Source organism: Catharus ustulatus, chromosome 8 (assembly GCF_009819885.2).
Source record: "Catharus ustulatus isolate bCatUst1 chromosome 8, bCatUst1.pri.v2, whole genome shotgun sequence".
In the NCBI taxonomy this organism is placed as follows: domain Eukaryota; kingdom Metazoa; phylum Chordata; class Aves; order Passeriformes; family Turdidae; genus Catharus; species Catharus ustulatus.
Window position 1 is genome coordinate 29834804 of NC_046228.1, and position 16522 is coordinate 29851325.

The 16522-nt window shown below is 38.9% G+C and overlaps 1 protein-coding gene across 3 annotated transcripts in view; it reads right to left on the bottom strand.

Annotated features, from left to right (window-relative positions):
* RHOBTB1 (Rho related BTB domain containing 1) overlaps positions 1-16522 on the bottom strand; it is a 52780-nt gene that overhangs the window by 16219 nt on the left and 20039 nt on the right. For 2 of the 3 annotated variants that reach the window (XM_033066660.1, XM_033066661.2), the window contains 2 exons: positions 6809-7010; positions 6365-6468 (listed from right to left, as the gene is read on the bottom strand). In XM_033066660.1, coding sequence (XP_032922551.1) covers positions 6365-6468; positions 6809-7000 — 296 coding nt within the window. In that variant the 5' untranslated portion in view covers positions 7001-7010. Of the gene's footprint in view, positions 1-5574; positions 5636-6364; positions 6469-6808; positions 7011-16522 lie in introns of those variants that run through there. The other variant, XM_033066662.1, reaches the window with a different exon arrangement.

Below are 16522 nucleotides of genomic sequence, written 5' to 3' on the forward strand. Positions count from 1 at the left end.
ATTTGGTTTATTTTGTTGGTGACTATGTGAAGTAAATTCACATATAAGTCTGATTCAACATTTACATATGAAAAATTCCAGCTTAGTGCTAAATAGGTCCTTGCAGTTGAAACAGGCTGCCTTCAAGGTACCCCAGCATGATTCTGGGCCACATTTGGCTAATAGACTCAGGAAACTCCTCTTTGGAATCAGGTATATACATTCATATAATACATAAAATACCAATATGTGTCTTTTCCCCATTCCTGAAGCAGAGATCTTGGTTACTGCGTTTCTAATAAAGGAGTAAGAATTCTACAATAAACAGAATCCTAGACACAGTTAATTGATGCTGTAATACTGAAATATTCTGGATATCACATGCCAAGTCAGGGTTTATAGAAGTAAGACATGAAGCCCGAGATAATGGAGAATGATGAAAGAAAATGCTGGAGCAAGTGAAGGTACAGGGCCCACTGGAACACGTTTGATCAACTCAGGGCTAAACCAAAATATACAAAAGGGGCTTGTAAGATATATCAGCTGACTGCTGCCTCCAGACAACAGTCAGAAGACAAAATAATGAGAGACAATTCACAAAACAGTGGAGGAACCAGAAACGCAAGGAAAGATGGGCATTTCAATCTTCTGGAGGCAGCTTACAGACGAGAACTGCATGCTCACTCTTTACAGAAAACCAACTAACTTTCACCAAAGACACTGAAAAAGAATAAATGAAAGAAGTAAATAATTTCTTTACTCCTGGCATCATCATCTAAAAACATCCCAGGAACCAATGGTCAATCAGAAAAACATACTGAGTTTAAAAAAAGGTAACAAGAACTTCAGTTAAAACATCAGCAGCTGAAGCAGCATGTTTAGAAGAAAAAAATTATTTCCAGGTAGCAGAGGGATGCAAGAATGGAATAGGAAAAAAAATAGAAGGAAGATCCAAAGTTAGATCTCAAAATTTACTGAGAATGTAATTCCTTAAAAGTACTGATGAAGCCAAGGAGGGAAAAAATTCAGACAAGATGAAAAAATCACAGGTTTTGGTTTGCATCCAGTATGGGAGTGGCTTTTGAAGTCAGAGAAGACATGGATACTGGACAAGGGGATGCCTCTCTTTGTGGAGAAAATATTAACTTTTCCATTTTTTTATTTCTTTGGGCTATCACCAAAGCCAGCCTCCTTTTCTTTTTCAAAATTTAAATTAAACTATCAAGAAATGTTAACCGGCACGTTGATGTCACAAAGTTATTGAGAAGAACTCATTTTAAAACAGTCATAACTGGTTGTGCAGAGTGTTTTACATAGTCTGACATGCTTCAAGAAAACCAGACTGAAATACTGAGACCCTTGGAGTGGAAAATAGAATAAGAAATCCAGCTAGTACATATTCACAAAGAAATAATTCACTAAGATCAAGATTTTGACAGAAAGTATCTTCCCACACTTAAAATTTCCAAAAGATTTTGATGCTGCCTTACAGCCTTTCAGTGTAGAGCCCAAATGCCCCCTTTTCATCCATCCCCTGACTTAGGAAAGCAAGGTAAAATATGAAAATATCACAAATAACAACTGCCACGTACATTTTTACTCCTTAAGGAAGGCTTACAGCATTGGAGGTGTCCTTCTATTATAGATAAATTACATCTACATCAAGTTGAGCTTCAGGCCCACCAAAGCCATTTGGCACACATTTTTATAAAGAAGTACTACTAACAAAATTCCATAGCAACCTCTTTCTACTCAGAGTTTGGAACCATGGTGAGCTGCAGAGGAGAAAAGTAGATCTGCATTAATTTCAATGGCCTATGTATATAAAGCATTTACTTCCCCATCAGCTGAATGAAAAAGCCTCAAATGTTCACATATGTAACAAAAGAAGAAAAAAAAGTGCCATGCACACAGCATATCAGAATAAAGTTACTGGAGAAAGCTGTCTCTGTGAACCTCTCTGCTTATTTCTTGGGCATAAGTCAAACTCAAAAGAGAAAAAAATCATAACAAATATATGAATATGTTGTAAAAATGTTTTTTCACAGTCCTTTGTGATCACCTGATGAAGAACCTGGACAGCTTATAAACCACTGTAAAGTAGAAGGGGAGCCTCACAAATTTGGGTAGCTGAAGATTATTTGAATACAGTGCCTATTGCTTTTTTGTGGCAGAAAATATAACAAAAGGAAGCAGCCAAGCCGAGAGACATCTGAAAGCTACTGATGGATTCCCCATCAGCTGAACCTTTGCTAGTGAAGCAAGAGATTGTCCTGTGTCTGTTAATTAACCCTGCTTGAGAGACATCTCTGAGGATCCCTTCCAACCCAGGACAGTAATGGCTTTTGAAGCACAGGGAATGTAGGAACTTCTGAAACCTCAGACCTTCTCTGAAGAAAGAAGAGGAGCTGCTGGCCCAGTCTCAGTTTAGGCACCATCTGCTCCATGAGGGAGGGCACTGATCTAACTAAAGGCAGACCAAGTAACTCTGTGAAGCCACAAACCTCACCCTAATCTCACTGAACTTGATGAATGCAAATACCATTTTATATCAAAGCTACCTTGGTTTTGTTCTTACAGAAATAGCATCATCATTGTCCCTTGAGGAAAAAAATCAGAAAGAAGTTGGTGGAAGTCTTCAGATATCAGTGCTAAAGCCCTGTGCTCATGGACTCCTTTCAGCAGCATTCAGAAGGTATATTTTTAGGGATTCAATGACATTGAAGTAACTGGTGAAGGGAATTGTAATCACACAGAAAAAATCAAATGCATGTGCTCCTCTGCATACATGCAATATACCCACAAGGTTTACAAAATCCATTCACAACAGAGGAAATACTCTAAATATATTCTAAGAGGCTCTGTCAGCAGTATAACAGCAAGACTCATTCACATTTTTAAGTCATGAGGAAAAAGCTGTTTTCTGTCCATGCTGTATGAACAGATTTTGTTTGGTCTACAGCTCATATTTAAGTTGCAAGTAAATAAGTCATGCTGGTTGAATTAGCTGACAACCCCTATTCATGGTATTGAGAATAAATATTTGATTTGAACTGAATTAACTCTCTGCAGGTTTGTGCCCATGTTTACACCTACTAGAGTGCATGTCATAAAAACCTAGGATACAGAGGTATCAAATTAGCCAAACATGGTTAAGGGGGTGGGGGGGGTGTTAAGAAAAGGATGCAAAAATGGAGAAAAATAACTACAACCCAGCTTCTAGAATTGGTTTGAACATGATGATATGTTGACACTCTCATTCGAAACCAGATTGGATAGGAGGATGGAAGATAGTAAAACCTGACAAGTTGAAATGTAAATTAAGATGTTTTGTCTTTATGCCTGCCTCCCAGAGAAACTGCTACAGAATAACACCTTGGACCTTAAATGAAGTTCACACCTCATCTGCAGGCTGAGAGAATACAATAGCACCAAGACTAGACTGTTATTAAACAAGGAGGTGCCTGGGAGCTGGAAATCAATACACTAAATGTAACCAAGACATTATCATTTTACAGCATTTTCGGATGATTGTGCACCAAATGAAACCCTATGGGAAATTATTAATAAATGGCTGTTTGGCATTACATATTGCCTAAGCTGAACTGAACAGAGTATTTACAAAACTAAAGCACACACTTTAGTCTAACGAAGGGGAAAAATGTCATTCTGTAAAACTGCAGCAAATATTTCCACAAGTCTCTGAAGCCACATCCCCCTCACTCCCTTAAGCTGTCAGGAACTGTTTCCTAGAGCTCCCAGAGGAGTGTGATCATTAAACTAAACACCACAGAGCAGAATGCAAGCTGATCTCACTCTCCATACTCCCATTAAGGGATGGCAGAGAAACATTAACTATTCCATCCCCAGTGGCATTTAAATGTTTTTCTCGTTCTGTCACACAAAAGCAGTGGAAAACAGATTCCTTTTCTCATTCTCTTTTCATGTTTCTATCTGTGAAAAATAAAGTTAAGAAGGATTTATCTGTGCTACAAGTCCTATTAACTGTTCACCCTGTCATCTATAGCATAATCTATTTATGTAACATTTTCTAAAACTGTATGGAGCAAACTTTTCCAATGAGCAGCAGGCGAGTTAATGACTTGCTGGTTCTTGTTACACCAGGTTTAGGACAATTAGAGGTCTTGGCTGAATGTTTGCTGCAGTAAGCCTTCCCCTGCATAAGGTGCAGATGCACAGAATTTTTTTAAGAGAACCAAAGAATTCTTTATTATTCAAAGGATATATTATTATATGATCCTTCAGACAATCAAAACATGAGGCACTTGCAGGTGTAACCTTCATCAGTTTGGCATAAAATAGGCCTTTCACTGTATTGCAAGATTTGACACAGCTGACTAGACTGCAGCTCAATGTACAGAGGTGATTTAAAAGAAATTCCTATAAATATGAACATTCAACATTGAAAAACTCTTTTTAAAATGCCAACTCAGGTAAAATACTAAATGGACTGCTTTAAATGCAACATTAACATTTTTGAAACAACCAAGTACCTAAGCAGTGCTTACAATCACAACATTTTAAAACTGAAATTCCATTTATGAAGTGTTTCTTTAGAGTTTCCAGTTACTTTCTTCATTAATAGACTTGCAGAACGACCACTAACAGGAGAGCAGTCTTCCAGACAGCCTTTTAAAAGCTAATTAGGATATAACAAACCTCATTCTATACAAGTTCAGTTCTGCTAAAATCACAAATGAATCACTGTGTTCATATGCTTAATCCTTGAGATCTCAGATTATTCACGTCCTCCTTGGTGTTTGCAGGATTAGAATCTAAGTATGTTGTTTCCTCCCTCTCCCATCTTGTCAGTAAACGTGGGATCAGGGTTCAGAACATGCCTGATTCTGTGCTCCTAATCTCCAGTAATCTTCTCAGTAACACAGTATCTGTTGCAGAATATCAGGAGGCCACATCAAAATGGAACAGTGAGTGGAAACATGAAGTTACATCCAAATTTATCAATGCAGGCTCCACATGCTGCCAAAAGGTGAAACAGTATCTATGAATGTCTTCCAGTAGCACTAAATATTAAGGTAAATATTACCTTACAGTCTGTAACTTTTTCTCACAAAGCTTACTTACAAACTGTACAGGTTGTGCAGCCCAGATGTGTTGCCAGTTTTGCTCCTGACAGAAAATTCCAGATAAATCCTGACTCTGTGAAAACTCAACTAACACAGTGCTGTACACAAAGGAGGGTTTGTACAAACATGCAGAGTTCTACAGCCTGAAAATTTAATGGGTGGATTCAACCAGCAGAACCTTATACAGCATTTCTAAGGGGTAGAGAATAGAAAAGACCATCCTCCTTCAAAGTCACTTGGGTCATCAGGCAGCACAGAGAGAAGAAAAACAGCAAGACAGTACATTTTGGCCACATGCAATAGAAAGCTGGGGCTGACGCTCTACAAAGGGAATTCCCAGCTGGAAAAAAAATGTGTCTGTCTTTGAAGGTCTGCAGCGACTGAAGCAGATATGAAAAGGTTATGAAAAAGTTCAACAAGGTGAAAAAATGTATGAGGACTGAGACCTCTCAAATGTGAGTTATGAAAATACATGTCCAAAACCCACCTTCAGCTCAGTATTTGCCTAATACAGCTGTTCTGCTGTCTGTACTGCCACAAGGTCAGATCTAATTAAACAAACCAGAAAGACTATCACTGGCTTCAGTACTTGATGTAACTATGCTGAACTTTTACATACATATATATACACACACACATATATAATGCATGCTGGAAAAACCTAGATCACATTAATTTAAATATGTATTTATTATACATGTATTTTTTAGAATTTCCAGGGTTAATTGATTCACTAAGAGACATTTTATATTTATAGAAGAAAAACCTCAGCTTTAATTAAGGAAACACAGAAAAGCCTCATCTTTCATGAATCTGGCTCTGCTATCAAGAGGCTAGTTGCCCATTCAACATCAAAGGTTTAAATAAAATAAATATTTCAGTGAGTGAGAGTGATATTTCCCAACATCTCTCCTTGTTTGTTGCTTGTTAGGCAACTATATCAAACACTGCTTATACAGGCAGAGAATGCTCATGCTCAATTCTGTGAAACTACAATCTTATTTTGGAGAATGTTATTTAAAATTCAAAATAGGACAACAGTTGTTGACAGAGCTTAGCATGCTGTTCAAGGAAATGTGGCATAGTAAAACTATGTTGCTTTTTAAAATATTTATATCTTTTTAATCCTTGCTGCAGATAATCCTCTTTGCAGTGGGCAGGAACATGAATACCCGTGATTGTTAAGTCCTTGCTTTTCAAAACTCAGATTTGCTATTTATTTCTACTCTAAAATTTGAACACAAGTATTTCTTGAAATTTTGCTTCAATCAATTTACCTTCCGTAGGCAAAGCGCCTGTCTTTGTGGTGGTCTCCAAAAGTATCCCACAGCCTGAGGGAAACACTCACTTCATCCACAACATCTCTTGAGCGTTCAAGGACCTAGAACAGAACACACAGAACATTCTCTTTCTCTCCATCAAACAATTACTTTTCTAATTCACCCCATCAAAAGGTCCAAAATATACTAGGTCAAGGGTCTATCTCATGTAGTTTTTACCAAATGATGCATCTTAGAAAACAGGCAGAATATTTATCTCCCTAAAATAGGTTTGAGAAATTGCTTTAGAACGAGAGGTGTATCAGACCATGGCTGCAGTAGAGGTCACTCCTAAAATACTTGTGAGCTCATTGCTGCATCCTGGCAGAGTAAGGCTTGCCAATAAATAATAGTAGCACCTGACAGCATGTGCTGCACACTTTGCACACCTGCAGTCCTTACCTCCTGGCAGACACGGTACTGATCAATGGCCCAGACAGTTGGGACGTGCGTTGCCAGCAGCTGATACTGAGTCAAGGTTGTGTTGCAGGCTCTCGCACAGATCAGACGAGTCTTTCCCACTGCATTATCTCCAACCACCACACACTTGATAGTTTCAACGTTGGGTCTTTCGTAGTCCATGTCAATGTCCATTTATCAAAAACTAGAACAAGACAGTTAAACTTGTTTTCTACTTCTGTGTGAGAACAGTGCTGTTTAGAATCAGAGCCTTTTACTTCCCCTTCTTGAGAGAATGCCTGGAGACAACACACTCTTAAAGAAAAGTGTGTAGTAAACTGCCCTAAAGTAAGCCAGACAGTCCTTTAAATACTGCTCAGTTATGCAAATACACAACTATTTGGACCACAGTGGCTTTATGCCGCTCACATGCTTTTTTTCCCTTTGGTTTCTGTAAACACAAGCCTGTTTGCAGAAGATAGATCTTGGTGAAACAAGGACAGCTAGCATAAACTTACCTCTTGCTAATACTTTTTATGCCAGGAGGAAAAAAAGCCTGGGCATCAGTGGGTTTAACCTGAAGGATACCAGTATAAACCTGCCTGCTGCCATCTTGCCCATTCAGGATTTGATTTAGGGCTGTCCAGACAATACTGCTAACAGTCACACAGATGGCTTTAGCACACAATAAAACTCACTTGTAAGATGACTCCAGAGACTGTTTGCTACAAAACCACAATTCCCATTATATCCTGCAAGTATCACATGCTCTTAACTGTCCAAAGAGAAGTTTGTACAGATCATGGACTAAAATAAAACCAAAGAGCCAAGCAGGAACTTGTAAATACACTTATCTATACATAGAAATTCTTCTTGATGTGAAATGGAAAGTGAAGTTTTTTGAAGATACTGTCCTCATGGAAAGTTATTATTGAAACTATTTCCTTAAATATTCTATGGCAATATATTGAACAAATGCCTGGATACAAAGGCAAGCTGGAAAAAAATGGGTATTTGAAAAACTAAAATCAGCTCATGCATGTTTACTAGAGTCTGTCATTTTCATGTGTGGGATCACAGTTTGATATATCTGAATTTGGTTTTCTAATGTCTAGCAGTCTGCTGAGCAATCTGCTCTCTGCCAGGGAATTGTAATCAAGGAGGGAGAAAAGGGAAAATGCAAGCCACAAACGTTTTCAGGAAGGCTTGCCTAATAGTTATTTCATCAAGGAAGCTACAGCAATTTAATTGACAAAACACAGGTCATCATCTGGAGTGATGGTGTCCTCTTTTCTGAGAAGAAAGCACTACAGATAAAGAAATCCAATGATTTAATACCTTTTTTAATATTCACATCTCATTCACACTTAAATATTGACTATATATTAGCTGTCAGGCTGTTTAAAATAACAAATTGAAGCTATTCTGGTGTCCATTTTTCACTGTCAGAGGCACTGTGTTCTGATTTAAGAAAAAAACATGTTTAGTAACTACTAGTCAAACACTGATTTTAACTGTATTCTTTTCCATTATTAAAACTGATGTACACCAAGAAACAAAAGTCTGATAGAACTCAAGGTTATTCATTTAGATTCAATTTTGAGTATGGACTGTGTGCTAATCACTATAATGGCTAAGGCACATTTGTAATCTTTATTTATATGTGGAGGGAGGAGTTAGAGACGGCACATGTGGAAACCCAAGGCATCCCTCTGGTTTCCCTGGACTGTTCCGAGACCCGGGAAGGGGGCTCAGGAGCCTTGGCACAGTGCCCAAAGCCCCTGTGCCTTGGATTTCTCTCCCTGGAAAAAATTACCACCTTTACATGAAGAATTACAAGTCACAAAAACTAAGTAGAGTGTAAGTTAGATTATTATAAAGTGAAAAAGTAGGTTTTTAAGATTATATATAATAAGAGTCTGGGGTCAAGATGGAGGAATCTGGGCATGTTCTGTTCCTTCTTTCTCCTTCTTCCTAGCATCCATCTTCTGGGTGATGTTGGCACATTTGGATTGGTCTAGAGTAGAACCAGACTATATAAGAACCAGACTATATATCACTTACATACAATATAAGTGATAGGTATTGGAAGATAATTGTAAATAATGTTTACGTAGTTTTTAGTATAAAAGATAGTGCCATCCCAGGGGCGGGCAGTGTGCCTGGGGCTGACTAGCTGGAAGGACTGTGGCTAGTCAGGGAAAGAACTTTTAAATTAGATAAATAAACCACCTCTGGAAACAACAGAAGACGTCTCTTGATTCTTTCTCCGGTGCTCGGGCTGGAACACAGAGACTCTAAAACATACACAGGCAGTCAGCTCAGGTTCAAGAGACACCACTGGCCACAGACACAGACAAGGCACAAGAGTGTTTTTTGCCACTACTGTGTCACACTGATGTTTCCACAGACACTGAATGCTTCTGGAAATGCTGCAGCACAGACTAGCACATGAGAATACAGTCTGAAGGTATCCTACCAGAGACTGAAACGCGTGCCCAGACACTCTGCATCCTGGCACAAGTGCATGGTTGCACCAGCAGAACTCTGCAACCTGCCAGATGCAGAGCAAACACACACCCAGAGGATGGAGCACATGCGAACCCTCACGGCCTCGTGAGACTGACCTGCTGCATAGGCACAGGGCTTGGAACTGCTAAGGACACAAAGCTATTAAGAGACAGCCTTTATCCCATCACCTGCCTTGTAACCTGTATCCTCAGAGGTTACTAGTCGTGAGGTAAAGCACTCCAGAGGCTTCCAGTTCCCTGTCTGCAATCCAGCCTCAGCTGCCTACTACATGTGAGCTTCCATGAGGCTGATAGCTGGGATGGCCATACGCTCTGTACCCTTTCTGTGATTCCAAACATAAGAAGAGAACCAAGAACTAACTCCTTGTTCCTCCTCAGCATCCACAGGAAGATACAGTCATGATACAAATAAAAGTACAAAAACAATACTTCTTTTTTCTCCACCCTACAGAGAATGTGGCATGTTCATACACCATGGCCTCACAGGCAGGGCCCCAAATGAGTAGCAAAACCCTGAGAGCTTTCAGCACATGATCTTAAAAAGTTTCAAGTCTGAGAGTAAACAGCAACCTCCCTGACATATTACGTGGTATTAAATTACTTCATATTTTATTCATGCATGGAATAGACATCACAGATGGAATGAGGAAATGTTTACAAGGCTAGAAAGCAAAACAAAGGAGCATGGTTAGCCAGTGTGTCTGGTTGGTTTTAAACTACCAAGCAGAGATGCCAAATCAATTTTTTCCAATGCAATATTCCATTAAAATGCTGTTACACAGATTAGCTGAAGTATTATATATAACAGTTTGATTTAAAAATTCTTCCAAAGCTCTTAAATGGTAGTTCTGCAAAAATGTGCTTCAATCAGTCACAAAATATGTATTAAGTACAGAGTCTGGAATCTTAAAGAATTTCCAAGACGATAACATAGCCAGTTTAAAATTAACAGGCAAATCTAAATAAAAGTAACTAGATAAATCAGTGCAACTATCTGAGAATCATAGAAAAGGAACACATGAAAAAAAATTTAAATTACTGGGGCTTTAATTTTCCAATATACTTAATAACTTAATTAAAGCAAAGTTATCACAGGACTCAGACACAGCATGCCTGAATGCCCTGCTGTAGATCAATGGCAACCTAATGAAGATATTTTTAGCATGACTCAATACTGCACAGGATCAAGATTAAAATAAACTGGCAATAAAAACAAAAGTAGAGCTCTGTGGCTATGTTAAGGAAAGTTCTTAAATACCCTCCAGTATCTATAATGTAACTATGTGTTAAAAATGCAGATCATTTCAATATTGTTCACTAGTTTTCAGGAAGTGGTTTAAGCAGAAATAGCTCCTGAAGAGACTGACAGACAGAAGCCTGCACAGATATTTAGACACCTCAAGTAAAACCAGATGCTAACAACAAATTACAGTATAAACAATTAGCAAAACAAGTTGATTAAATGCTTACAAATCTAGCCAGATGCCTTCTGGCTACAGGAATGATTAAAGCCAGGAAAACATACAAGATCTAAAAAATATAGCCACAATTAGGTTTTTTAAGGTAGCCTCCAGGTTAAGCTGCTGCTAAACCTATTATATAATCACACTGATTAAAAATGCTAAACATGTATTTACAAAACTAGAATTTAAAAAAAACAGCAGTAAGACAACTAGATTTGAGCTTTGAAAGTCTGGTAATATCTGGGAAGACCAACTGGAACTGAAATGGAACTGGTTAGACAAGAACAAAGCAATGTATATAAAGATAAAAAAAAAAACCCCATAATATTTTAAGATCAACGAAAAACTTGCTAAAACCAGCCTACAACCAGCAATAGCTTAGCTTACTAGCAAAACAAAGCAGAGTAAAACTATGAGGAAAGTTACTGGAAGTGCGACCAGTCCCAGAAAGGGCACTGAAAAAAGGCAGAGAAAGACAGAAAGGCCATCACATGAGGGGCAGCAAGGAACCTACCAAGGAAAATGTCTGATCACCATTTCCAAAAGAAAGGAGCACAAAATTCTGCTGCTAAATACAGTTCTAAAGAAAGATGAGCAGATGGATGGAAAAGGAAAAGATACCCGTAAGAATAACACAGGATCTCAAAAATCTCTTAGGATGTTCTATTTTTACATAGACACCTGTGATTGTTTGCAGATGAAGAAAAGACACAGCCAAAAAAAAAAGCAGGAGATGTGAGCAGACTCAAGATCTAACATAAGACCATTTAATTCATTCACTTGATTAGCAGTTACAAAATATTCCAAATAAAGCTGATTCATTTTCAAAGAAATATAAGGCTACTGTTTTGAACCACGGCTTGCAGATGGTTATGGTTGCCAATTTCTTTTTCTGTTGCTTCACCTCAAATTGCTGTAGAGTGCTTGGTTTTTAATTTAGTTTTTCCTCGTTACTAAATGAGTTGTTATTATTATCACTATAAAACAGTTGTGGTTGCCATAGCATGTGAGTTGGTCAGCCTCAGTAATGAAACACTCCCTTTCTAGAGAAATTTTCCAAAAGATCTGTAGATGAAGCACATCACTTGATTATTGAGTCTGCTGGTACACAGATTAAACACAACAGACACACACAATCCCTCTAACTCTCTGTATTAGTGTAAGTGTATTAATACACAACAGAGAACCAGACCATAACCATGAACTTGTTTTAAAAATGCAGTTCAATATATATAAAGCTATGACTGCATTTTTCTCTGCTAGAAACAAAGTGGATGAAGAGCCAAACCCAATACTGAGTTGCCCATCCCTGTGGATCTCTAAATGCCCACTTTGAAATATCCAGATGTTTAAAATCTTCACTTAGCATATACAAAACATAACCAAGATTTCTTTCAAACAGTAGCTAATTATCAACCCATTTCTCTTCAGCCCAAACAAATCACAAACACCACAAACAAATCACTAGGAGTGTCTACATTAATCAGTGATTATGGGGTGATCCTGCAGCCATTTACTTCTTAGCTCTGTACTTACAGGACCTCTCAAAGCAAGCACTTAGTTCTTGTGCTAAGAGCAAACTCTTCAGATGACAGTTCAGAATGACAGCATGTAAGAACCTTGCCTGCTCAGTGGAGTTTTTCTTCAAGCTATTCCATGGGGGGAAAAAAAGTCAAGCTGCGTCAAATAATCTGACCAAATATACAAGCCAGAAACTCCTTCAAACAAAGGGGGGGCCAACCACAATTAAAATGTCACAATTTTACCAAAGAAATCTAATGGAAAGAGACACCAAAATCTAACATGACTTAATATGAATGGTAGGCATGGGAATTATCTCAAAAACTCAGGCTACCAGTAAGGCAATGAGATCATCAACAATTATCCCTCAAAAAACACACTTTCCTGAAACTATATGAAAGTGCATTTCCAGCTACTCCATATTTCAATATATTCTGGAGATGTATTTTTTAGTATAGTTTTGGAATGACTCCTTCAGAGAGCCATTAGGCAACAACATGTCAAAAAGAATATAAAAAAATTTACAAGACTATGTGACACTTTTGCCTCCATCCCCAAGCTGCAGAATTATTGCTTGCAACCATGGAAACTGGAAAAGGAGATACAAAATGCCTAGTTCTTCAGGCACTGAAATCACTACCTTGCAGTGCAGAATCCCAAGGCACCAGAATGCTGGCAGGGACCAAGGAGCACACGAGCCAGAATAAGAGTGTGAAATGTTCGTTCTCAATATATAACCCGCCATGTGTTGTTTCAGAATCTTTAGTGGGTTAACACAGATATGCCAGTGGACAAAGCAGGGAGAACCTAGTGTTCACTTGTGCAAGAGAGTAGCATTCACAGACAGCTCTGATGTGGGGAAAGTTTAAGGGCCAAAAGGCTGTTTTGTGGTTTGGCTCAATTTAATCAATGAATTTAGGGCGTGCCCCACCAAGAATATTTGTGAAGTTAATCACAACTTGGGATCGAGCAACAGATCAATTATCAGCTGCTGAAAGACCACCACAAAACATTTTTTTACAAGGTGTACTTTAATATTAGTATTTTATTAAATCACAGGAGGCCTGTTGGGGAGACAGGTTTCAAAAGGAAAACTATTCTGGGTCAGCATCAAAGAACTAGCTGGTGACAAAGGGTAAGGTCACCAGGGGACAAAGGTGGGCATGATGCCTATCAGGCTGGATTCTTGTCCAGGATGAAGCAGCATTACCCTATTGCCATTACTTAAAGCTCTGGCAGTTTACATGGAAAGACTGAAGACTACCTCAGAAGGAAGAAATTCAAGATTAACTTCGGAATTTATCACCTACTTGCCCTACCTGGTCCATCAGCAGAAGAAAACAACAGATACCTTCCTCCTGGGAAGGAGAAAAACCCTTATATTCTAAAGCTGACCTGATTGCACATATGAGACCCTGGGCTCTCCCAAGGGTAGAAAGAGAAGGGCGCATGATAGAAATGTTTCACAGCACAAAGTGATAAATGAGATAACCCTGGCTGCTGCTGCCCACAAGAATGCATGTCAACAGGAACACCTTTATCTTCCACAAGGGCAGAACCTGGTTCTACCCTTTTTTCTTCTATCCTGGGATAGCTTAAGGCCAGTATCAACAAAGAAAGAAATAAATCCCTCCGAATGCTGCTAAAATTTGATACAGCTGGAGAAGTTAAACACTGAGGTTGTCATCAAGAGAGACTCCACTTGGCTTGCCTGAACCAGTTTCTTTCATGTCAGCTTTTGATCAGTAGGCATCAGATTCATTTCTGGATGCTGTCTCTCACTTTTTAAGGACAGAAGCTCTCAGAAGGCTCCATTCAGCTGCCATAATCGTCACTCTATCCCTCAAGTTTCAAAGGGATTGACCATGGCTTCCCACAGAAATGAAAAGAGCAGCCTCTAATGACATAAAGTTGAAGACAGAACAGATGTCTCTAAGTTTGCTAGAAAACTTCTTAGTCAAATGATCACCACAACCCTCACAGAAATTGTAGAGACAGAGAATAATAATTCCTGGTTTGCAGCATCAGACACCTGTCACTCTGCTTTTTCTTTGTCTGCATGACTCCAGATTTGTTTGTTTCTGTTAATTATTAGGATCCTTCATCAAGCTCAACCTACCTCTGTGATGACACAAAAACTTTTGATTAGTAAGAATGAGCATTTCCCCAGATGCCCAAAAATCAGAGATACTAATAAAACACAAATTCTTCACATCTAACAATAAAACAGACTGTCCTCTGCTAAGGGCAGACAGTTCAGTAGCTGAGAATGAAAACATTCAATTTTAGGTACAATAACAGATTCTCCTGAGCCTCCTCAAAAAAAAATGCAGCTGACAAGGAGGTGTTTTCATGTTATACACACTCAGTCTATCAGACCAAATACAGACCCAAATGTAGAGTTCAGCATTAGACTTGAGCTATGTCAATTATCTGACAAGTTCTGGAAGACCTAAAGAGAAGAAATCAACAAGCTGATTACACTGAGCAGCTTACATATTATTTTGACCTGTGACATACCTTGGGATATCCTTTGTGACGAGATCATCTCCCTAGAAATTAATCCACATGGCAGGTGAAGGGCATTTAACCATTTCAGAAACTTCATGTGTGGGAATCTGAGATGAATGTTTTTTACATGGTGGCAGAACCTGCAGCACTGCCACTCCTCCCTTCACCAGTTTTCCAGAGTCTACCCCAAGAACAAGCCACTACACAAGGCAGTCCCTTGTGCCTCCTATTGCTTCTTATTTCTTGGTGTGCACAGAGATGTTCAAAACAGTGCCCATAGTGGACCCACGCCTGGAAAGAGGGAACCATCCCTTTAACTGGTACATTATTGATTAAAGGTTGGCACTTTAGCTTTGCCTATGCATTTTGTGAGGATTCCAGATATACCTGGCTACAACTGACTATTCATTCCACTCACCAGAGATAATCATAGCACACACAAGGGACCAAGATCTGGATTTGCTGGGTCATAATCTGTCACATCATCACAAACTGAAATTAACTGTGGCTGACATGAGTACAAGTGGCTGAGAACCAAGTACCTGAAGAGTGGACAATACCCATTGATGGTGATAACCATCACCAAATAGCTGGCACTTCTAAAAGCAGCCACCCATAAAATGCACAAAGTCCTCAGATCAGTCCTCCTTCTACAACAGAAAATTATGCTGCAGGAGCTGAATAAGAGTGCACCACTAATAGCATGTTAATTCAGTTTAAGAATACATTTTTGAAGCAAATATTCGATGGTTTGGTTCACATCAGATGCAGCCAGAGTGCATAAATTCTGAAGGGGAAGATATGCCACCCACCAGTGTTTCAGTCCATGGGACCAGAGTAAAGGCAATCTGAAGTTAACACCCTTTGTCCCTGAGCTGTGTGCAGTGTGGACACTGAGTCCTCAGCACCAATTCTTGCATTCCCAGGTCCCCTGCTACTGCATCACATGATCCATCAGTGTAGATAAAGCATCAGGTGCTCTGATTCCTGCTTTGGTATCTGGATCAACATAAACTGGGGCAAACCTGCAGCTTAGTGTGACTCCCACGCCTAAGAGTATCTGGGATAACGCAGAAAACTCAAAGCTTAAAGGAAGATGGGTCTCTGGAAAAGTCTGACTCAACACTACCAGGTTTCAAGGTAATAAACTCCATGAAAGGTCTGATTTTACTCTTATGTCATTAAGATGCTTGTACAGTATTAAACTACTGATACTGTAGCAGAGATTCTTAGTGATTGTACGCATGCATAAAACAGGTGCTGACACTGTATGCTGTTCCTAAGCAGTGCTCCCAACAGTACTAAAAGAATAACAACAATAACCACCAAATAAGGCATTCTCACAACTTCTGTGCATTTTTCTAGGAAAAATATTTATCGAGCTTCACTAGAGCTACAAACAAACAATATTCCAGAGACACTGGTGACCTTGTAGCACAGAGAGCTGTTGAATTCACTTTCTGTACTTGTTCTCTTTCCAAAAGATAGAATCAGGCTCTTTCTTCTTGAACTTCATGTGATATTTCTTACACACTCTTTGTTGTTAATCAGTGATCTTAGAAAGCACATTATATGTGATTTTATTAATTCCCAGACATTATTACCACTAGGAAACTACCAAAGGAGAGCGAGACCTCATAATGACAGCAGGAAAAACCCACCCAAGGACTTAAACACTGACTGGAACAACA